This window comes from Salvelinus fontinalis, unplaced genomic scaffold (assembly GCF_029448725.1).
Source record: "Salvelinus fontinalis isolate EN_2023a unplaced genomic scaffold, ASM2944872v1 scaffold_0319, whole genome shotgun sequence".
Classification (NCBI taxonomy): domain Eukaryota; kingdom Metazoa; phylum Chordata; class Actinopteri; order Salmoniformes; family Salmonidae; genus Salvelinus; species Salvelinus fontinalis.
This window is the reverse complement of record NW_026600528.1, coordinates 175511-200230: the sequence shown is the minus strand read 5'-3', so window position 1 is coordinate 200230 and position 24720 is coordinate 175511. Positions and strand designations below refer to the sequence as shown.

At 45.4% G+C, this 24720-nt stretch overlaps 1 protein-coding gene across 1 annotated transcript in view; it reads right to left on the bottom strand.

The window, feature by feature from the left end:
• Window positions 1–1036: 1036 nt before the first annotated feature.
• Window positions 1037–24720, bottom strand: part of LOC129845585 (signal-induced proliferation-associated 1-like protein 2) — a gene marked incomplete at its 3' end in the record, with an annotated part of 171606 nt that continues 147922 nt past the window's right edge. Inside the window, 2 exon segments of the mRNA XM_055913434.1 lie at window positions 1037–1327; window positions 23176–23450. Coding sequence (XP_055769409.1) covers window positions 1037–1327; window positions 23176–23450 — 566 coding nt within the window.

Genomic DNA, 24720 nt, shown 5'->3' with positions numbered 1-24720 from the left:
CAACGTCTGTGTCTCCTGTAACACCACTCTCAACTATCGTATTTGTCACGTCCTGACCATAGTGCTTATGTGTTTTGCTTGTTCTAGTGTTGGTCAGGACGTGAGCTGGGTGGGCATTCTATGTTGTGTGTCTAGTTTGTCTGTTTCTGTGTTCGGCCTAATATGGTTCTCAATCAGAGGCAGCTGTCAATCGTTGTCCCTGATTGAGAATCATATATAGGTGGCTTGTTTTGTGTTGGGGATTTTGTGGGTGGTTGTTTTCTGTGTCAGTGTTTGTGCCACACGGGACTGTGACGGTTAGTTTGTTTTGTTATTTTGTAATTGTATATTGTTTTCATGTTATTAAATCATGGAATCTTACCACGCTGTACATTGGTCCTCCGATCCTTCTCGCCTCTCCTCGTCCGATGAGGAGGACGAAATAGACTACCGTTACAGTATTCACCTTTTCAATGGAATCTAACAATATTACTACAGCGCTATTCATCCTTGAGGCTGATTTCATAACCAATGACAGCGCCCACTGCTGAGCTACGTTCTTCCACGGAACACCCTGCCTCAGCAGGAATCTTCACCCCATGCCGCTGAATACGTTTTTCAAACTCCAAACCTCCACGAGTGGCCATGGCAACCAGCCCCTCCCACTGGTTGCGCCCTCGAGAGAGAACCAACCTCAACGATCCCACCACCCCTATACGTGATAGTGAGACAATATAACCCAAAAACAAATCAACTACTCTCTCTCTCTCTCTCTCTCTCACTATCTGCATGCACTCCAATGAGAAGAGAGAGAGAGAGATGGGGAGGAGAGAAGGATAGTGATTGAGATTGTGAGAGAGTGATTGTTTGAGATAGAGAAAGAGATAAATGGTGATCGTGAGAGTGAAAGAGTGGGTGCGACAGAAAGCGAGAGAGAGAGAGAAGGAAAGAGAGTTAAGCGAAACAGAGAGAGAGAGAGAGGGGCAGAAAAAGAGTGTGAGAACAAGAGAAACACATTGTAAGGTTTGTCCAGGTGCTCAGCTCAGTGGTTCCTTACCTGGATCCGTCTGGCAGCTTTCTATCGAAGGAGGTGGATCGTGGGATAGCAGTCTGTCCCTGCTGGAGGACCTGCTGTCCCATCCTGTCTCTGCCTGCCCGGTCGGGGTGTCTCTGGGTGGGGGAGCACCGGGCAGGGGGGTTGGTGTTGGGATTGGAAGGCTGACCTGCTGACGTGGGCACCCTGTGCCAGGTGGTGTTTCGTCTAAACGGGGTCTTGTACTCACATGGCGTCCCCTCACTGTCCAACTTGTACTCTACCATGGGGATACGGTACAGCTCAGAACAGCCCCTAGAGAGAGAGAGAGACATAGAGATAGAGAGAGATAGAGAGAGAGACATATAGATAGAGAGAGAGACATAGAGATAGAGAGAGATAGAGAGAGAGACATATAGATAGAGAGAGAGACATAGAGATAGAGAGAGATAGAGAGAAAGACATATAGATAGAGAGAGAGACATAGAGATAAAGATAGAGAGACATAGAGACATAGAGATAAAGATAGAGAGACATAGAGACATAGAGATAAAGATAGAGAGAGATAGAGAGAGAGAGAGAGAGAGACATAGAGAGAGAGAGAGAGAGAGAGAGAGAGAGAGAGAGAGAGAGAATTAGATTGAGAGAGAGAGAGAGAGAGAGAGACATATATAGATAGACAGAGAGAGAGACAGAGACAGAGAGAGAGAGAGAGAAAGAGAAGAAGAATATTAATTAAAGGTCAAACAGAAATTTGAGGGAGGGAGGGAGGGAGGGAGGGAGGGAGGGAGGGAGGGAGAAGCCCAGAGGTTAGAAAAGCAGTCAACGGAAAAAACGACAACACAACAGCTGTTTCATGTCTGAATTATTTATATTTGGCGTCTCACTAGACAGAGATCATCATAAAGAGGTCAAGGGCATCTTCATCACTGGGAGAGGAGACATTTCTCCTCTGTTCTATTACAGCTAACTACTCTGGAGATCACTGGGAGAGGAGACATTTCCCCTCTGTTCTATTACAGCTAACTACTCTGGAGATCACTGGGAGAGGAGACATTTCCCCTCTGTTCTATTACAGCTAACTACTCTGGAGATCACTTGGAGAGGAGACATTTCTCCTCTGTTCTATTACAACTAACTACTCTGGAGATCACTGGGAGAGGAGACATTTCCCCTCTGTTGTATTACAGCTAACTACTCTGGAGATCACTGGGAGAGGAGACATTTCTCCTCTGTTCTATTACAGCTAACTACTCTGGAGATCACTGGGAGAGGAGACATTTCCCCTCTGTTCTATTACAGCTAACTACTCTGGAGATCACTGGGAGAGGGGACATTTCTCCTCTGTTCTATTACAGCTAACTACTCTGGAGATCACTGGGAGAGGAGACATTTCTCCTCTGTTCTATTACAACTAACTACTCTGGAGATCACTGGGAGAGGAGACATTTCTCCTCTGTTCTATTACAGCTAACTACTCTGGAGATCACTGGGAGAGGAGACATTTCTCCTCTGTTCTATTACAGCTAACTACTCTGGAGATCACTGGGAGAGGAGACATTTCTCCTCTGTTCTATTACAGCTAACTACTCTGGAGATCACTGGGAGAGGAGACATTTCCCCTCTGTTATATTACAGCTAACTACTCTGGAGATCACTTGGAGAGGAGACATTTCTCCTCTGTTCTATTACAACTAACTACTCTGGAGATCACTATGAGAGGAGACATTTCTCCTCTGTTCTATTACAGCTAACTACTCTGGAGATCACTGGGAGAGGAGACATTTCTCCTCTGTTCTATTACAACTAACTACTCTGGAGATCACTGGGAGAGGAGACATTCCTCCTCTGTTCTATTACAGCTAACTACTCTGGAGATCACTGGGAGAGGAGATATTTCTCCTCTGTTCTATTACAACTAACTAGTCTGGAGATCACTGGGAGAGGAGACATTTCTCATCTGTTGTATTACAAGTAACTACTCTGGAGATCACTGGGAGAGAAGACATTTCTCCTCTGTTCTATTACAGCTAACTACTCTGGAGATCACTGGGAGAGGAGACATTTCTCCTCTGTTCTATTACAGCTAACTAGTCTGGAGATCAATGGGAGAGGAGACATTTCTCCTCTGTTCTATTACAACTAACTACTCTGGAGATCACTTGGAGAGGAGACATTTCTCCTCTGTTGTATTACAGCTAACTACTCTGGAGATCACTGGGAGAGGAGACATTTCTCCTCTGTTCTATTACAGCTAACTACTCTGGAGATCACTTGGAGAGGAGACATTTCTCCTCTGTTCTATTACAGCTAACTACTCTGGAGATCACTGGGAGAGGAGACATTTCTCCTCTGTTCTATTACAACTAACTACTCTGGAGATCACTGGGAGAGGAGACATTTCTCCTCTGTTCTATTACAACTAACTACTCTGGAGATCACTGGGAGAGGAGTCATTTCCCTCTGTTGTATTACAGCTAACTACTCTGGAGATCACTGGGAGAGGAGACATTTCTCCTCTGTTCTATTACAGCTAACTACTCTGGAGATCACTGGGAGAGGAGACATTTCCCCTCTGTTCTATTACAGCTAACTACTCTGGAGATCACTGGGAGAGGAGACATTTCTCCTCTGTTCTATTACAGCTAACTACTCTGGAGATCACTGGGAGAGGAGACATTTCTCCTCTGTTCTATTACAGCTAACTACTCTGGAGATCAATTGGAGAGGAGACATTTCTCCTCTGTTCTATTACAACTAACTACTCTGGAGATCACTTGGAGAGGAGACATTTCTCCTCTGTTCTATTACAACTAACTAGTCTGGAGATCACTGGGAGAGGAGACATTTCTCCTCTGTTCTATTACAGCTAACTACTCTGGAGATCACTGGGAGAGGAGACATTTCTCCTCTGTTCTATTACAACTAACTACTCTGGAGATCACTTGGAGAGGAGACATTTCTCCTCTGTTCTATTACAACTAACTACTCTGGAGATCACTGGGAGAGGAGACATTTCTCCTCTGTTCTATTACAACTAACTACTCTGGAGATCACTTGGAGAGGAGACATTTCTCCTCTGTTCTATTACAACTAACTACTCTGGAGATCACTGGGAGAGGAGACATTTCCCCTCTGTTGTATTACAGCTAACTACTCTGGAGATCACTGGGAGAGGAGACATTTCTCCTCTGTTCTATTACAGCTAACTACTCTGGAGATCACTGGGAGAGGAGACATTTCCCCTGTTCTATTACAGCTAACTACTCTGGAGATCACTGGGAGAGGAGACATTTCTCCTCTGTTCTATTACAGCTAACTACTCTGGAGATCACTGGGAGAGGAGACATTTCTCCTCTGTTCTATTACAACTAACTACTCTGGAGATCACTGGGAGAGGAGACATTTCTCCTCTGTTCTATTACAGCTAACTACTCTGGAGATCACTGGGAGAGGAGACATTTCTCCTCTGTTCTATTACAGCTAACTACTCTGGAGATCACTGGGAGAGGAGACATTTCTCCTCTGTTCTATTACAGCTAACTACTCTGGAGATCACTGGGAGAGGAGACATTTCTCCTCTGTTCTATTACAGCTAACTACTCTGGAGATCACTTGGAGAGGAGACATTTCTCCTCTGTTCTATTACAACTAACTACTCTGGAGATCACTTGGAGAGGAGACATTTCTCCTCTGTTCTATTACAACTAACTACTCTGGAGATCACTATGAGAGGAGACATTTCTCCTCTGTTCTATTACAGCTAACTACTCTGGAGATCACTGGGAGAGGAGACATTTCTCCTCTGTTCTATTACAACTAACTACTCTGGAGATCACTGGGAGAGGAGACATTTCTCCTCTGTTCTATTACAGCTAACTACTCTGGAGATCACTGGGAGAGGAGACATTTCTCCTCTGTTCTATTACAACTAACTACTCTGGAGATCACTGGGAGAGGAGACATTTCTCCTCTGTTCTATTACAACTAACTAGTCTGGAGATCACTGGGAGAGGAGACATTTCTCATCTGTTGTATTACAAGTAACTACTCTGGAGATCACTGGGAGAGAAGACATTTCTCCTCTGTTCTATTACAGCTAACTACTCTGGAGATCACTGGGAGAGGAGACATTTCTCCTCTGTTCTATTACAGCTAACTAGTCTGGAGATCACTGGGAGAGGAGACATTTCTCCTCTGTTCTATTACAACTAACTACTCTGGAGATCACTTGGAGAGGAGACATTTCTCCTCTGTTGTATTACAGCTAACTACTCTGGAGATCACTGGGAGAGGAGACATTTCTCCTCTGTTCTATTACAGCTAACTACTCTGGAGATCACTTGGAGAGGAGACATTTCTCCTCTGTTCTATTACAGCTAACTACTCTGGAGATCACTGGGAGAGGAGACATTTCTCCTCTGTTCTATTACAACTAACTACTCTGGAGATCACTGGGAGAGGAGACATTTCTCCTCTGTTCTATTACAACTAACTACTCTGGAGATCACTGGGAGAGGAGACATTTCCCCTCTGTTGTATTACAGCTAACTACTCTGGAGATCACTGGGAGAGGAGACATTTCTCCTCTGTTCTATTACAACTAACTACTCTGGAGATCACTGGGAGAGGAGACATTTCTCCTCTGTTCTATTACAGCTAACTACTCTGGAGATAACTGGGAGAGGAGACATTTCTCCTCTGTTCTATTACAACTAACTACTCTGGAGATCACTGGGAGAGGAGACATTTCCCCTCTTTTGTATTACAGCTAACTACTCTGGAGATCACTGGGAGAGGAGACATTTCTCCTCTGTTCTATTACAGCTAACTACTCTGGAGATCACTGGGAGAGGAGACATTTCTCCTCTGTCCTATTACAACTAACTACTCTGGAGATCACTTGGAGAGGAGACATTTCTCCTCTGTTCTATTACAACTAACTACTCTGGAGATCACTGGGAGAGGAGACATTTCTCCTCTGTTCTATTACAACTAACTACTCTGGAGATCACTTGGAGAGGAGACATTTCTCCTCTGTTCTATTACAACTAACTACTCTGGAGATCACTGGGAGAGGAGACATTTCTCCTCTGTTCTATTACAGCTAACTACTCTGGAGATCACTGGGAGAGGAGACATTTCCCCTCTGTTCTATTACAGCTAACTACTCTGGAGATCACTGGGAGAGGAGACATTTCTCCTCTGTTCTATTACAGCTAACTACTCTGGAGATCACTTGGAGAGGAGACATTTCTCCTCTGTTTTATTACAACTAACTACTCTGGAGATCACTGGGAGAGGAGACATTTCTCCTCTGTTCTATTACAGCTAACTACTCTGGAGATCACTTGGAGAGGAGACATTTCTCCTCTGTTCTATTACAACTAACTACTCTGGAGATCACTGGGAGAGGAGACATTTCCCCTCTGTTCTATTACAGCTAACTACTCTGGAGATCACTGGGAGAGGAGACATTTCTCCTCTGTTCTATTACAACTAACTACTCTGGAGACCACTGGGAGAGGAGACATTTCTCCTTTGTTCTATTACAGCTAACTACTCTGGAGATCACTGGGAGAGGAGACATTTCTCCTCTGTTCTATTACAGCTAACTACTCTGGAGATCACTGGGAGAGGAGACATTTCTCCTCTGTTCTATTACAGCTAACTACTCTGGAGATCACTGGGAGAGGAGACATTTCCCCTCTGTTCTATTACAGCTAACTACTCTGGAGATCACTGGGAGAGGAGACATTTCTCCTCTGTTCTATTACAGCTAACTACTCTGGAGATCACTGGGAGAGGAGACATTTCCCCTCTGTTCTATTACAGCTAACTACTCTGGAGATCACTGGGAGAGGAGACATTTCTCCTCTGTTCTATTACAGCTAACTACTCTGGAGATCACTGTGAGAGGAGACATTTCTCCTCTGTTCTATTACAACTAACTACTCTGGAGATCACTGGGTGAGGAGACATTTCTCCTCTGTTCTATTACAGCTAACTACTCTGGAGATCACTGGGAGAGGAGACATTTCTCCTCTGTTCTATTACAACTAACTACTCTGGAGATCACTGGGAGAGGAGACATTTCTCCTCTGTTCTATTACAGCTAACTACTCTGGAGATCACTGGGAGAGGAGACATTTCTCCTCTGTTCTATTACAGCTAACTACTCTGGAGATCACTGGGAGAGGAGACATTTCCCCTCTGTTCTATTACAGCTAACTACTCTGGAGATCACTGGGAGAGGAGACATTTCTCCTCTGTTCTATTACAGCTAACTACTCTGGAGATCACTGGGAGAGGAGACATTTCTCCTCTGTTCTATTACAACTAACTACTCTGGAGATCACTGGGAGAGGAGACATTTCTCCTCTGTTCTATTACAGCTAACTACTCTGGAGATCACTGGGAGAGGAGACATTTCTCCTCTGTTCTATTACAGCTAACTACTCTGGAGATCACTGGGAGAGGAGACATTTCTCCTCTGTTCTATTACAGCTAACTACTCTGGAGATCACTGGGAGAGGAGACATTTCCCCTCTGTTCTATTACAGCTAACTACTCTGGAGATCACTTGGAGAGGAGACATTTCTCCTCTGTTCTATTACAACTAACTACTCTGGAGATCACTTGGAGAGGAGACATTTCTCCTCTGTTCTATTACAACTAACTACTCTGGAGATCACTGGGAGAGGAGACATTTCTCCTCTGTTCTATTACAGCTAACTACTCTGGAGATCACTGGGAGAGGAGACATTTCTCCTCTGTTCTATTACAACTAACTACTCTGGAGATCACTTGGAGAGGAGACATTTCTCCTCTGTTCTATTACAACTAACTACTCTGGAGATCACTGGGAGAGGAGACATTTCTCCTCTGTTCTATTACAGCTAACTACTCTGGAGATCACTGGGAGAGGAGACATTTCTCCTCTGTTCTATTACAGCTAACTACTCTGGAGATCACTGGGAGAGGAGACATTTCTCCTCTGTTCTATTACAGCTAACTACTCTGGAGATCACTTGGAGAGGAGACATTTCTCCTCTGTTCTATTACAACTAACTACTCTGGAGATCACTGGGAGAGGAGACATTTCTCCTCTGTTCTATTACAGCTAACTACTCTGGAGATCACTTGGAGAGGAGACATTTCTCCTCTGTTCTATTACAACTAACTACTCTGGAGATCACTGGGAGAGGAGACATTTCCCCTCTGTTCTATTACAGCTAACTACTCTGGAGATCACTGGGAGAGGAGACATTTCTCCTCTGTTCTATTACAACTAACTACTCTGGAGATCACTGGGAGAGGAGACATTTCTCCTCTGTTCTATTACAGCTAACTACTCTGGAGATCACTGGGAGAGGAGACATTTCTCCTCTGTTCTATTACAGCTAACTACTCTGGAGATCACTGGGAGAGGAGACATTTCTCCTCTGTTCTATTACAGCTAACTACTCTGGAGATCACTGGGAGAGGAGACATTTCTCCTCTGTTCTATTACAGCTAACTACTCTGGAGATCACTGGGAGAGGAGACATTTCTCCTCTGTTCTATTACAGCTAACTACTCTGGAGATCACTGGGAGAGGAGACATTTCTCCTCTGTTCTATTACAACTAACTACTCTGGAGATCACTGGGAGAGGAGACATTTCTCCTCTGTTCTATTACAGCTAACTACTCTGGAGATCACTGGGAGAGGAGACATTTCTCCTCTGTTCTATTACAGCTAACTACTCTGGAGATCACTGGGAGAGGAGACATTTCTCCTCTGTTCTATTACAGCTAACTACTCTGGAGATCACTGGGAGAGGAGACATTTCTCCTCTGTTCTATTACAACTAACTACTCTGGAGATCACTGGGAGAGGAGACATTTCTCCTCTGTTCTATTACAACTAACTACTCTGGAGATCACTGGGAGAGGAGACATTTCTCCTCTGTTCTATTACAGCTAACTACTCTGGAGATCACTGGGAGAGGAGACATTTCTCCTCTGTTCTATTACAGCTAACTACTCTGGAGATCACTGGGAGAGGAGACATTTCTCCTCTGTTCTATTACAGCTAACTACTCTGGAGATCACTGGGAGAGGAGACATTTCCCCTCTGTTCTATTACAGCTAACTACTCTGGAGATCACTTGGAGAGGAGACATTTCTCCTCTGTTCTATTACAACTAACTACTCTGGAGATCACTGGGAGAGGAGACATTTCTCCTCTGTTCTATTACAACTAACTACTCTGGAGATCACTGGGAGAGGAGACATTTCTCCTCTGTTCTATTACAGCTAACTACTCTGGAGATCACTGGGAGAGGAGACATTTCTCCTCTGTTCTATTACAACTAACTACTCTGGAGATCACTGGGAGAGGAGACATTTCTCCTCTGTTCTATTACAACTAACTACTCTGGAGATCACTGGGAGAGGAGACATTTCTCCTCTGTTCTATTACAGCTAACTACTCTGGAGATCACTTGGAGAGGAGACATTTCTCCTCTGTTCTATTACAACTAACTACTCTGGAGATCACTGGGAGAGGAGACATTTCTCCTCTGTTCTATTACAGCTAACTACTCTGGAGATCACTGGGAGAGGAGACATTTCTCCTCTGTTCTATTACAACTAACTACTCTGGAGATCACTGGGAGAGGAGACATTTCTCCTCTGTTCTATTACAGCTAACTACTCTGGAGATCACTGGGAGAGGAGACATTTCTCCTCTGTTCTATTACAACTAACTACTCTGGAGATCACTGGGAGAGGAGACATTTCTCCTCTGTTCTATTACAGCTAACTACTCTGGAGATCACTGGGAGAGGAGACATTTCTCCTCTGTTCTATTACAGCTAACTACTCTGGAGATCACTGGGAGAGGAGACATTTCTCCTCTGTTCTATTACAACTAACTACTCTGGAGATCACTGGGAGAGGAGACATTTCCCCTCTGTTCTATTACAGCTAACTACTCTGGAGATCACTGGGAGAGGAGACATTTCTCCTCTGTTCTATTACAGCTAACTACTCTGGAGATCACTGGGAGAGGAGACATTTCTCCTCTGTTCTATTACAACTAACTAGTCTGGAGATCACTGGGAGAGGAGACATTTCTCCTCTGTTGTATTACAACTAACTACTCTGGAGATCACTGGGAGAGGAGACATTTCTCCTCTGTTCTATTACAACTAACTAGTCTGGAGATCACTGGGAGAGGAGACATTTCTCCTCTGTTCTATTACAACTAACTAGTCTGGAGATCACTGGGAGAGGAGACATTTCTCCTCTGTTCTATTACAACTAACTACTCTGGAGATCACTGTGAGAGGAGACATTTCTACTCTGTTCTATTACAGCTAACTACTCTGGAGATCACTTGGAGAGGAGACATTTCTCCTCTGTTCTATTACAACTAACTACTCTGGAGATCACTTGGAGAGGAGACATTTCTCCTCTGTTCTATTACAACTAACTACTCTGGAGATCACTGGGAGAGGAGACATTTCTCCTCTGTTCTATTACAGCTAACTACTCTGGAGATCACTGGGAGAGGAGACATTTCTCCTCTGTTCTATTACAGCTAACTACTCTGGAGATCACTGGGAGAGGAGACATTTCTCCTCTGTTCTATTACAGCTAACTACTCTGGAGATCACTGGGAGAGGAGACATTTCTCCTCTGTTCTATTACAGCTAACTACTCTGGAGATCACTGGGAGAGGAGACATTTCTCCTCTGTTCTATTACAGCTAACTACTCTGGAGATCACTGGGAGAGGAGACATTTCTCCTCTGTTCTATTACAGCTAACTACTCTGGAGATCACTGGGAGAGGAGACATTTCTCCTCTGTTCTATTACAGCTAACTACTCTGGAGATCACTGGGAGAGGAGACATTTCTCCTCTGTTCTATTACAGCTAACTACTCTGGAGATCACTGGGAGAGGAGACATTTCTCCTCTGTTCTATTACAGCTAACTACTCTGGAGATCACTGGGAGAGGAGACATTTCTCCTCTGTTCTATTACAGCTAACTACTCTGGAGATCACTGGGAGAGGAGACATTTCTCCTCTGTTCTATTACAGCTAACTACTCTGGAGATCACTGGGAGAGGAGACATTTCTCCTCTGTTCTATTACAGCTAACTACTCTGGAGATCACTTGGAGAGGAGACATTTCTCCTCTGTTCTATTACAACTAACTACTCTGGAGATCACTGGGAGAGGAGACATTTCTCCTCTGTTCTATTACAGCTAACTACTCTGGAGATCACTGGGAGAGGAGACATTTCTCCTCTGTTCTATTACAGCTAACTACTCTGGAGATCACTGGGAGAGGAGACATTTCTCCTCTGTTCTATTACAGCTAACTACTCTGGAGATCACTGGGAGAGGAGACATTTCTCCTCTGTTCTATTACAGCTAACTACTCTGGAGATCACTGGGAGAGGAGACATTTCTCCTCTGTTCTATTACAGCTAACTACTCTGGAGATCACTGGGAGAGGAGACATTTCTCCTCTGTTCTATTACAGCTAACTACTCTGGAGATCACTGGGAGAGGAGACATTTCTCCTCTGTTCTATTACAACTAACTACTCTGGAGATCACTGGGAGAGGAGACATTTCTCCTCTGTTCTATTACAACTAACTACTCTGGAGATCACTGGGAGAGGAGACATTTCTCCTCTGTTCTATTACAACTAACTACTCTGGAGATCACTGGGAGAGGAGACATTTCTCCTCTGTTCTATTACAACTAACTACTCTGGAGATCACTGGGAGAGGAGACATTTCTCCTCTGTTCTATTACAACTAACTACTCTGGAGATCACTGGGAGAGGAGACATTTCTCCTCTGTTCTATTACAGCTAACTACTCTGGAGATCACTTGGAGAGGAGACATTTCTCCTCTGTTCTATTACAACTAACTACTCTGGAGATCACTTGGAGAGGAGACATTTCTCCTCTGTTCTATTACAACTAACTACTCTGGAGATCACTGGGAGAGGAGACATTTCTCCTCTGTTCTATTACAGCTAACTACTCTGGAGATCACTGGGAGAGGAGACATTTCTCCTCTGTTCTATTACAGCTAACTACTCTGGAGATCACTGGGAGAGGAGACATTTCTCCTCTGTTCTATTACAACTAACTACTCTGGAGATCACTGGGAGAGGAGACATTTCTCCTCTGTTCTATTACAGCTAACTACTCTGGAGATCACTGGGAGAGGAGACATTTCTCCTCTGTTCTATTACAGCTAACTACTCTGGAGATCACTGGGAGAGGAGACATTTCTCCTCTGTTCTATTACAGCTAACTACTCTGGAGATCACTGGGAGAGGAGACATTTCTCCTCTGTTCTATTACAGCTAACTACTCTGGAGATCACTGGGAGAGGAGACATTTCTCCTCTGTTCTATTACAGCTAACTACTCTGGAGATCACTGGGAGAGGAGACATTTCTCCTCTGTTCTATTACAACTAACTACTCTGGAGATCACTGGGAGAGGAGACATTTCTCCTCTGTTCTATTACAGCTAACTACTCTGGAGATCACTGGGAGAGGAGACATTTCTCCTCTGTTCTATTACAGCTAACTACTCTGGAGATCACTGGGAGAGGAGACATTTCTCCTCTGTTCTATTACAGCTAACTACTCTGGAGATCACTTGGAGAGGAGACATTTCTCCTCTGTTCTATTACAGCTAACTACTCTGGAGATCACTGGGAGAGGAGACATTTCTCCTCTGTTCTATTACAGCTAACTACTCTGGAGATCACTGGGAGAGGAGACATTTCTCCTCTGTTCTATTACAGCTAACTACTCTGGAGATCACTGGGAGAGGAGACATTTCTCCTCTGTTCTATTACAGCTAACTACTCTGGAGATCACTGGGAGAGGAGACATTTCTCCTCTGTTCTATTACAACTAACTACTCTGGAGATCACTGGGAGAGGAGACATTTCTCCTCTGTTCTATTACAGCTAACTACTCTGGAGATCACTGGGAGAGGAGACATTTCTCCTCTGTTCTATTACAGCTAACTACTCTGGAGATCACTGGGAGAGGAGACATTTCTCCTCTGTTCTATTACAGCTAACTACTCTGGAGATCACTGGGAGAGGAGACATTTCTCCTCTGTTCTATTACAACTAACTACTCTGGAGATCACTGGGAGAGGAGACATTTCTCCTCTGTTCTATTACAGCTAACTACTCTGGAGATCACTGGGAGAGGAGACATTTCTCCTCTGTTCTATTACAGCTAACTACTCTGGAGATCACTGGGAGAGGAGACATTTCCCCTCTGTTCTATTACAGCTAACTACTCTGGAGATCACTGGGAGAGGAGACATTTCTCCTCTGTTCTATTACAGCTAACTACTCTGGAGATCACTGGGAGAGGAGACATTTCTCCTCTGTTCTATTACAGCTAACTACTCTGGAGATCACTGGGAGAGGAGACATTTCTCCTCTGTTCTATTACAACTAACTACTCTGGAGATCACTGGGAGAGGAGACATTTCTCCTCTGTTCTATTACAGCTAACTACTCTGGAGATCACTGGGAGAGGAGACATTTCTCCTCTGTTCTATTACAACTAACTACTCTGGAGATCACTGGGAGAGGAGACATTTCTCCTCTGTTCTATTACAGCTAACTACTCTGGAGATCACTGGGAGAGGAGACATTTCTCCTCTGTTCTATTACAGCTAACTACTCTGGAGATCACTGGGAGAGGAGACATTTCTCCTCTGTTCTATTACAGCTAACTACTCTGGAGATCACTGGGAGAGGAGACATTTCTCCTCTGTTCTATTACAGCTAACTACTCTGGAGATCACTGGGAGAGGAGACATTTCTCCTCTGTTCTATTACAGCTAACTACTCTGGAGATCACTGGGAGAGGAGACATTTCTCCTCTGTTCTATTACAGCTAACTACTCTGGAGATCACTGGGAGAGGAGACATTTCTCCTCTGTTCTATTACAGCTAACTACTCTGGAGATCACTGGGAGAGGAGACATTTCTCCTCTGTTCTATTACAACTAACTACTCTGGAGATCACTGGGAGAGGAGACATTTCCCCTCTGTTCTATTACAGCTAACTACTCTGGAGATCACTGGGAGAGGAGACATTTCTCCTCTGTTCTATTACAGCTAACTACTCTGGAGATCACTGGGAGAGGAGACATTTCCCCTCTGTTCTATTACAGCTAACTACTCTGGAGATCACTGGGAGAGGAGACATTTCTCCTCTGTTCTATTACAGCTAACTACTCTGGAGATCACTGGGAGAGGAGACATTTCTCCTCTGTTCTATTACAACTAACTACTCTGGAGATCACTGGGAGAGGAGACATTTCTCCTCTGTTCTATTACAACTAACTACTCTGGAGATCACTGGGAGAGGAGACATTTCTCCTCTGTTCTATTACAGCTAACTACTCTGGAGATCACTGGGAGAGGAGACATTTCTCCTCTGTTCTATTACAGCTAACTACTCTGGAGATCACTGGGAGAGGAGACATTTCTCCTCTGTTCTATTACAACTAACTACTCTGGAGATCACTGGGAGAGGAGACATTTCTCCTCTGTTCTATTACAGCTAACTACTCTGGAGATCACTGGGAGAGGAGACATTTCTCCTCTGTTCTATTACAACTAACTACTCTGGAGATCACTGGGAGAGGAGACATTTCTCCTCTGTTCTATTACAACTAACTACTCTGGAGATCACTGGGAGAGGAGACATTTCTCCTCTGTTCTATTACAGCTAACTACTCTGGAGATCACTGGGAGAGGAGACATTTCTCCTCTGTTCTATTACAGCTAACTACTCTGGAGATCACTGGGAGAGGAGACATTTCTCCTCTGTTCTATTACAGCTAACTACTCTGGAGATCACTGGGAGAGGAGACATTTCTCCTCTGTTCTATTACAGCTAACTACTCTGGAGATCACTGGGAGAGGAGACATTTCTCCTCTGTTCTATTACAGCTAACTACTCTGGAGATCACTGGGAGAGGAGACATTTCTCCTCTGTTCTATTACAGCTAACTACTCTGGAGATCACTGGGAGAGGAGACATTTCTCCTCTGTTCTATTACAGCTAACTACTCTGGAGATCACTGGGAGAGGAGACATTTCTCCTCTGTTCTATTACAGCTAACTACTCTGGAGATCACTGGGAGAGGAGACATTTCCCCTCTGTTCTATTACAGCTAACTACTCTGGAGATCACTGGGAGAGGAGACATTTCTCCTCTGTTCTATTACAACTAACTACTCTGGAGATCACTGGGAGAGGAGACATTTCTCCTCTGTTCTATTACAGCTAACTACTCTGGAGATCACTGGGAGAGGAGACATTTCTCCTCTGTTCTATTACAACTAACTACTCTGGAGATCACTGGGAGAGGAGACATTTCTCCTCTGTTCTATTACAGCTAACTACTCTGGAGATCACTGGGAGAGGAGACATTTCTCCTCTGTTCTATTACAGCTAACTACTCTGGAGATCACTGGGAGAGGAGACATTTCTCCTCTGTTCTATTACAGCTAACTACTCTGGAGATCACTGGGAGAGGAGACATTTCTCCTCTGTTCTATTACAACTAACTACTCTGGAGATCACTGGGAGAGGAGACATTTCCCCTCTGTTCTATTACAGCTAACTACTCTGGAGATCACTTGGAGAGGAGACATTTCTCCTCTGTTCTATTACAGCTAACTACTCTGGAGATCACTGGGAGAGGAGACATTTCCCCTCTGTTCTATTACAGCTAACTACTCTGGAGATCACTTGGAGAGGAGACATTTCTCCTCTGTTCTATTACAGCTAACTACTCTGGAGATCACTGGGAGAGGAGACATTTCTCCTCTGTTCTATTACAGCTAACTACTCTGGAGATCACTGGGAGAGGAGACATTTCCCCTCTGTTCTATTACAGCTAACTACTCTGGAGATCACTGGGAGAGGAGACATTTCTCCTCTGTTCTATTACAACTAACTAGTCTGGAGATCACTGGGAGAGGAGACATTTCTCCTCTGTTCTATTACAGCTAACTACTCTGGAGATCACTGGGAGAGGAGACATTTCTCCTCTGTTCTATTACAACTAACTAGTCTGGAGATCACTGGGAGAGGAGACATTTCTCCTCTGTTCTATTACAGCTAACTACTCTGGAGATCACTGGGAGAGGAGACATTTCTCCTCTGTTCTATTACAGCTAACTACTCTGGAGATCACTGGGAGAGGAGACATTTCTCCTCTGTTCTATTACAGCTAACTACTCTGGAGATCACTGGGAGAGGAGACATTTCTCCTCTGTTCTATTACAACTAACTACTCTGGAGATCACTGGGAGAGGAGACATTTCTCCTCTGTTCTATTACAACTAACTACTCTGGAGATCACTGGGAGAGGAGACATTTCTCCTCTGTTCTATTACAACTAACTACTCTGGAGATCACTGGGAGAGGAGACATTTCTCCTCTGTTCTATTACAACTAACTACTCTGGAGATCACTGGGAGAGGAGACATTTCTCCTCTGTTCTATTACAACTAACTACTCTGGAGATCACTGGGAGAGGAGACATTTCTCCTCTGTTCTATTACAACTAACTACTCTGGAGATCACTGGGAGAGGAGACATTTCTCCTCTGTTCTATTACAACTAACTACTCTGGAGATCACTGGGAGAGGAGACATTTCTCCTCTGTTCTATTACAGCTAACTACTCTGGAGATCACTGGGAGAGGAGACATTTCTCCTCTGTTCTATTACAGCTAACTACTCTGGAGATCACTGGGAGAGGAGACATTTCCCCTCTGTTCTATTACAGCTAACTACTCTGGAGATCACTGGGAGAGGAGACATTTCTCCTCTGTTCTATTACAGCTAACTACTCTGGAGACCACTGGGAGAGGAGACATTTCTCCTCTGTTCTATTACAACTAACTACTCTGGAGATCACTGGGAGAGGAGACATTTCTCCTCTGTTCTATTACAACTAACTACTCTGGAGATCACTGGGAGAGGAGACATTTCTCCTCTGTTCTATTACAGCTAACTACTCTGGAGATCACTGGGAGAGGAGACATTTCTCCTCTGTTCTATTACAGCTAACTACTCTGGAGATCACTGGGAGAGGAGACATTTCTCCTCTGTTCTATTACAACTAACTACTCTGGAGATCACTGGGAGAGGAGACATTTCTCCTCTGTTCTATTACAGCTAACTACTCTGGAGATCACTGGGAGAGGAGACATTTCTCCTCTGTTCTATTACAACTAACTACTCTGGAGATCACTGGGAGAGGAGACATTTCTCCTCTGTTCTATTACAACTAACTACTCTGGAGATCACTGGGAGAGGAGACATTTCTCCTCTGTTCTATTACAGCTAACTACTCTGGAGATCACTGGGAGAGGAGACATTTCTCCTCTGTTCTATTACAGCTAACTACTCTGGAGATCACTGGGAGAGGAGACATTTCTCCTCTGTTCTATTACAGCTAACTACTCTGGAGATCACTGGGAGAGGAGACATTTCTCCTCTGTTCTATTACAGCTAACTACTCTGGAGATCACTGGGAGAGGAGACATTTCTCCTCTGTTCTATTACAGCTAACTACTCTGGAGATCACTGGGAGAGGAGACATTTCTCCTCTGTTCTATTACAGCTAACTACTCTGGAGATCACTGGGAGAGGAGACATTTCCCCTCTGTTCTATTACAGCTAACTACTCTGGAGATCACTGGGAGAGGAGACATTTCTCCTCTGTTCTATTACAGCTAACTACTCTGGAGATCACTGGGAGAGGAGACATTTCCCCTCTGTTCTATTACAGCTAACTACTCTGGAGATCACTGGGAGAGGAGACATTTCCCCTCTGTTCTATTACAACTAACTACTCTGGAGATCACTGGGAGAGGAGACATTTCTCCTCTGTTCTATTACAGCTAACTACTCTGGAGATCACTGGGAGAGGAGACATTTCTCCTCTGTTCTATTACAACTAACTACTCTGGAGATCACTGGGAGAGGAGACATTTCTCCTCTGTTCTATTACAGCTAACTACTCTGGAGATCACTGGGAGAGGAGACATTTCTCCTCTGTTCTATTACAGCTAACTACTCTGGAGATCACTGGGAGAGGAGACATTTCTCCTCTGTTCTATTACAGCTAACTACTCTGGAGATCACTGGGAGAGGAGACATTTCTCCTCTGTTCTATTACAACTAACTACTCTGGAGATCACTGGGAGAGGAGACATTTCCCCTCTGTTCTATTACAGCTAACTACTCTGGAGATCACTTGGAGAGGAGACATTTCTCCTCTGATCTATTACAGCTAACTACTCTGGAGATCACTGGGAGAGGAGACATTTCCCCTCTGTTCTATTACAGCTAACTACTCTGGAGATCACTTGGAGAGGAGACATTTCTCCTCTGTTCTATTACAGCTAACTACTCTGGAGATCACTGGGAGAGGAGACATTTCTCCTCTGTTCTATTACAGCTAACTACTCTGGAGATCACTGGGAGAGGAGACATTTCCCCTCTGTTCTATTACAGCTAACTACTCTGGAGATCACTGGGAGAGGAGACATTTCTCCTCTGTTCTATTACAACTAACTAGTCTGGAGATCACTGGGAGAGGAGACATTTCTCCTCTGTTCTATTACAGCTAACTACTCTGGAGATCACTGGGAGAGGAGACATTTCTCCTCTGTTCTATTACAACTAACTAGTCTGGAGATCACTGGGAGAGGAGACATTTCTCCTCTGTTCTATTACAGCTAACTACTCTGGAGATCACTGGGAGAGGAGACATTTCTCCTCTGTTCTATTACAGCTAACTACTCTGGAGATCACTGGGAGAGGAGACATTTCTCCTCTGTTCTATTACAGCTAACTACTCTGGAGATCACTGGGAGAGGAGACATTTCTCCTCTGTTCTATTACAGCTAACTACTCTGGAGATCACTGGGAGAGGAGACATTTCTCCTCTGTTCTATTACAGCTAACTACTCTGGAGATCACTGGGAGAGGAGACATTTCTCCTCTGTTCTATTACAACTAACTACTCTGGAGATCACTGGGAGAGGAGACATTTCTCCTCTGTTCTATTACAGCTAACTACTCTGGAGATCACTGGGAGAGGAGACATTTCTCCTCTGTTCTATTACAACTAACTACTCTGGAGATCACTGGGAGAGGAGACATTTCTCCTCTGTTCTATTACAACTAACTACTCTGGAGATCACTGGGAGAGGAGACATTTCTCCTCTGTTCTATTACAACTAACTACTCTGGAGATCACTGGGAGAGGAGACATTTCTCCTCTGTTCTATTACAACTAACTACTCTGGAGATCACTGTGGAGTGTGTATATAACTGGTAGTGTTTATAAAACTCAACAGACAAACACGGGCGGTGTCCCGGCGTCCCTAAGCAGACAAACACGGGCGGTGTCCCGGTGTCCCTAAGCAGACAAACACGGGCGGTGTCCCGACGTCCCTAAGCAGACAAACACGGGCGGTGTCCCGGTGTCCCTAAGCAGACAAACACGGGCGGTGTCCCGGCGTCCCTAGCAGACAATCACGGGCGGTGTCCCGGCGTCCCTAAGCAGACAAACACGGGCGGTGTCCCGGCGTCCCTAAGGAGACAAACACGGGCGGTGTCCCGGCGTCCCTAAGGAGACAAACACGGGCGGTGTCCCGGCGTCCCTAAGCAGACAAACACGGGCGGTGTCCCGGCGTCCCTAAGGAGACAAACACGGGGGGTGTCCCGGCGTCCCTAAGCAGACAAACACGGGCTGTGTCCCGGCGTCACTAAGCAGACAAACACGGGCGGTGTCCCGGCGTCCCTAGCAGACAATCACGGGCGGTGTCCCGGCGTCCCTAAGCAGACAAACATGGGCGGTGTCCCGGTGTCCCTAAGCAGACAAACACGGGCGGTGTCCCGGTGTCCCTAAGCAGACAAACACGGGCAGTGTCCCGGCGTCCCTAAGCAGACAAACACGGGCGGTGTCCCGGCGTCCCTAAGCAGACAAACACGGGCGGTGTCCCGGCGTCCCTAGCAGACAATCACGGGCGGTGATTGTCTGTTTCCTATAACACAACACAGATGGACCTCTCCTTCTGTCTCCTACAACACAGATGGATCTCTCCTTCTGTCTCCTATAACACAGATGGACCTCTCCTTCTGTCTCCTATAACACAGATGGATCTCTCCTTCTGTCTCCTATAACACAACACAGATGGATCTCTCCTTCTGTCTCCTATAACACAGATGGACCTCTCCTTCTGTCTCCTATAACACAGATAGACCTCTCCTTCTGTCTCCTATAACACAGATGGACCTCTCCTTCTGTCTCCTATAACACAGATGGATCTCTCCTTCTGTCTCCTATAACACAACACAGATGGATCTCTCCTTCTGTCTCCTATAACACAGATGGACCTCTCCTTCTGTCTCCTATAACACAGATGGATCTCTCCTTCTGTCTCCTATAACACAGATGGATCTCTCCTTCTGTCTCCTATAACACAGATGGACCTCTCCTTCTGTCTCCTATAACACAGATGGACCTCTCCTTCTGTCTCCTATAACACAGATGGATCTCTCCTTCTGTCTCCTATAACACAGATGGACCTCTCCTTCTGTCTCCTATAACACAACACAGATGGATCTCTCCTTCTGTCTCCTATTACACAGATGGATCTCTCCTTCTGTCTCCTATAACACAGATGGATCTCTCCTTCTGTCTCCTATAACACAGATGGATCTCTCCTTCTGTCTCCTATAACACAGATGGATCTCTCCTTCTGTCTCCTATAACACAACACAGATGGACCTCTCCTTCTGTCTCCTATAACACAGATGGATCTCTCCTTCTGTCTCCTATAACACAGATGGACCTCTCCTTCTGTCTCCTATAACACAACACAGATGGATCTCTCCTTCTGTCTCCTATAACACATATGGATCTCTCCTTCTGTCTCTTATAACACAGATGGACCTCTCCTTCTGTCTCCTATAACACAACACAGATGGATCTCTCCTTCTGTCTCCTATAACACAGATGGACCTCTCCTTCTGTCTCCTATAACACAGATGGATCTCTCCTTCTGTCTCCTATAACACAGATGGACCTCTCCTTCTGTCTCCTATAACACAGATGGACCTCTCCTTCTGTCTCCTATAACACAGATGGACCTCTCCTTCTGTCTCCTATAACACAGATGGACCTCTCCTTCTGTCTCCTATAACACAGATGGATCTCTCCTTCTGTCTCCTATAACACAACACAGATAGACCTCTCCTTCTGTCTCCTATAACACAACACAGATAGACCTCTCCTTCTGTCTCCTATAACACAGATGGATCTCTCCTTCTGTCTCCTATAACACAGATGGATCTCTCCTTCTGTCTCCTATAACACAGATGGACCTCTCCTTCTGTCTCCTATAACACAGATGGATCTCTCCTTCTGTCTCCTATAACAAAACACAGATGGACCTCTCCTTCTGTCTCCTATAACACAGATGGATCTCTCCTTCTGTCTCCTATAACACAGATGGATCTCTCCTTCTGTCTCCTATAACACAGATGGACCTCTCCTTCTGTCCTCTCCTTCTGTCTCCTATAACACAGATGGACCTCTCCTTCTGTCTCCTATAACACAGATGGATCTCTCCTTCTGTCTCCTATAACACAGATGGATCTCTCCTTCTGTCTCCTATAACACAGATGGAACTCTCCTTCTGTCTCCTATAACACAGATGGACCTCTCCTTCTGTCTCCTATAACACAGATGGACCTCTCCTTCTGTCTCCTATAACACAGATGGAACTCTCCTTCTGTCTCCTATAACACAGATGGACCTCTCCTTCTGTCTCCTATAACACAGATGGACCTCTCCTTCTGTCTCCTATAACACAGATGGACCTCTCCTTCTGTCTCCTATAACACAGATGGACCTCTCCTTCTGTCTCCTATAACACAGATGGATCTCTCCTTCTGTCTCCTATAACACAGATGGACCTCTCCTTCTGTCTCCTATAACACAGATGGATCTCTCCTTCTGTCTCCTATAACACAGATGGACCTCTCCTTCTGTCTCCTATAACACAGATGGACCTCTCCTTCTGTCTCCTATAACACAACACAGATGGACCTCTCCTTCTGTCTCCTATAACACAACACAGATGGACCTCTCCTTCTGTCTCCTATAACACACCACAGATGGAACTCTCCTTCTGTCTCCTATAACACAGATGGACCTCTCCTTCTGTCTCCTATAACACAGATGGACCTCTCCTTCTGTCTCCTATAACACAGATGGATCTCTCCTTCTGTCTCCTATAACACAGATGGACCTCTCCTTCTGTCTCCTATAACACAGATGGACCTCTCCTTCTGTCTCCTATAACACAGATGGAACTCTCCTTCTGTCTCCTATAACACAGATGGACCTCTCCTTCTGTCTCCTATAACACAGATGGACCTCTCCTTCTGTCTCCTATAACACAGATGGACCTCTCCTTCTGTCTCCTATAACACAGATGGACCTCTCCTTCTGTCTCCTATAACACAGATGGATCTCTCCTTCTGTCTCCTATAACACAGATGGATCTCTCCTTCTGTCTCCTATAACACAGATGGACCTCTCCTTCTGTCTCCTATAACACAGATGGATCTCTCCTTCTGTCTCCTATAACACAACACAGATGGACCTCTCCTTCTGTCTCCTATAACACAACACAGATGGATCTCTCCTTCTGTCTCCTATTACACAGATGGATCTCTCCTTCTGTCCTCTCCTTCTGTCTCCTATAACACAGATGGACCTCTCCTTCTGTCTCCTATAACACAGATGGACCTCTCCTTCTGTCTCCTATAACACAGATGGACCTCTCCTTCTGTCTCCTACAACACAGATATAGTATGCCATTGTGCTTTCTGTTGCAGCATGGACAGTACCCTCAGACTCAGACTGTTCTGCATTCAAGTCAAAAGAGAAGCACATTTAGTTCCAATGAGTCATTGGGGGAGGAGAGGGTAGAGTATAAGGGGTCAGCAGAGGTCAATGTTAAGAGTTAGTGATGTAAGGTTAGGGGTCAGGGGTTAAAAGTTACCTGCGTGGTGCTCCATCGTCATGAGGCTGGATGATGACCACCTTGACGGTGGTGGAGGTCCTCAGCAGGTCGATCATCTGTTCGTGGGTCAGCGTTGCTACGGCAACCTTACAGATCTCCACCAACCGGCTACCCTGGCGAAGCCCCGCCTTCCAAGCGAACCCGAAGGCCTCGACGTCGGCCACGATGCCCTCGAAGTTGACGTGGAAACCCAGCTGGCACAGTGCGTTCCGACGCAGCGTCATCTCAGATGTCTCACAACCACGCGTCACTATCTGGAGAGAAGAAGAGACAGAGTCACTCCCCTGACTGGTATCTGGAGAGAAGAAGAGACAGAGTTACTCCCCTGACTGGTATCTGGAGAGAAGAAGAGACAGAGTCCCTCCCCTGACTGGTATCTGGAGAGAAGAAGAGACAGAGTCACTCCCCTGACTGGTATCTGGAGAGAAGAAGAGACAGAGTCACTCCCCTGACTGGTATCTGGAGAGAAGAAGAGACAGAGTCACTCCCCTGACTGGTATCTGGAGAGAAGAAGAGACAGAGTTATTCCCCTGACTGGTATCTGGAGAGAAGAAGAGACAGAGTCCCTCCCCTGACTGGTATCTGGAGAGAAGAAGAGACAGAGTCACTCCCCTGACTGGTATCTGGAGAGAAGAAGAGACAGAGTTACTCCCCTGACTGGTATCTGGAGAGAAGAAGAGACAGAGTCCCTCCCCTGACTGGTATCTGGAGAGAAGAAGAGACAGAGTTACTCCCCTGACTGGTATCTGGAGAGAAGAAGAGACAGAGTCACTCCCCTGACTGGTATCTGGAGAGAAGAAGAGACAGAGTTATTCCCCTGACTGGTATCTGGAGAGAAGAAGAGACAGAGTCCCTCCCCTGACTGGTATCTGGAGAGAAGAAGAGACAGAGTCACTCCCCTGACTGGTATCTGGAGAGAAGAAGAGACAGAGTCACTCCCCTGACTGGTATCTGGAGAGAAGAAGAGACAGAGTCCCTCCCCTGACTGGTATCTGGAGAGAAGAAGAGACAGAGTCACTCCCCTGACTGGTATCTGGAGAGAAGAAGAGACAGAGTCACTCCCCTGACTGGTATCTGGAGAGAAGAAGAGACAGAGTCACTCCCCTGACTGGTATCTGGAGAGAAGAAGAGACAGAGTCACTCCCCTGACTGGTATCTGGAGAGAAGAAGAGACAGAGTCACTCCCCTGACTGGTATCTGGAGAGAAGAAGAGACAGAGTCACTCCCCTGACTGGTATCTGGAGAGAAGAAGAGACAGAGTTATTCCCCTGACTGGTATCTGGAGAGAAGAAGAGACAGAGTCCCTCCCCTGACTGGTATCTGGAGAGAAGAAGAGGCAGAGTCACTCCCTGACTGGTATCTGGAGAGAAGAAGAGACAGAGTCACTCCCCTGACTGGTATCTGGAGAGAAGAAGAGACAGAGTCACTCCCCTGACTGGTATCTGGAGAGAAGAAGAGACAGAGTCACTCCCCTGACTGGTATCTGGAGAGAAGAAGAGACAGAGTTATTCCCCTGACTGGTAT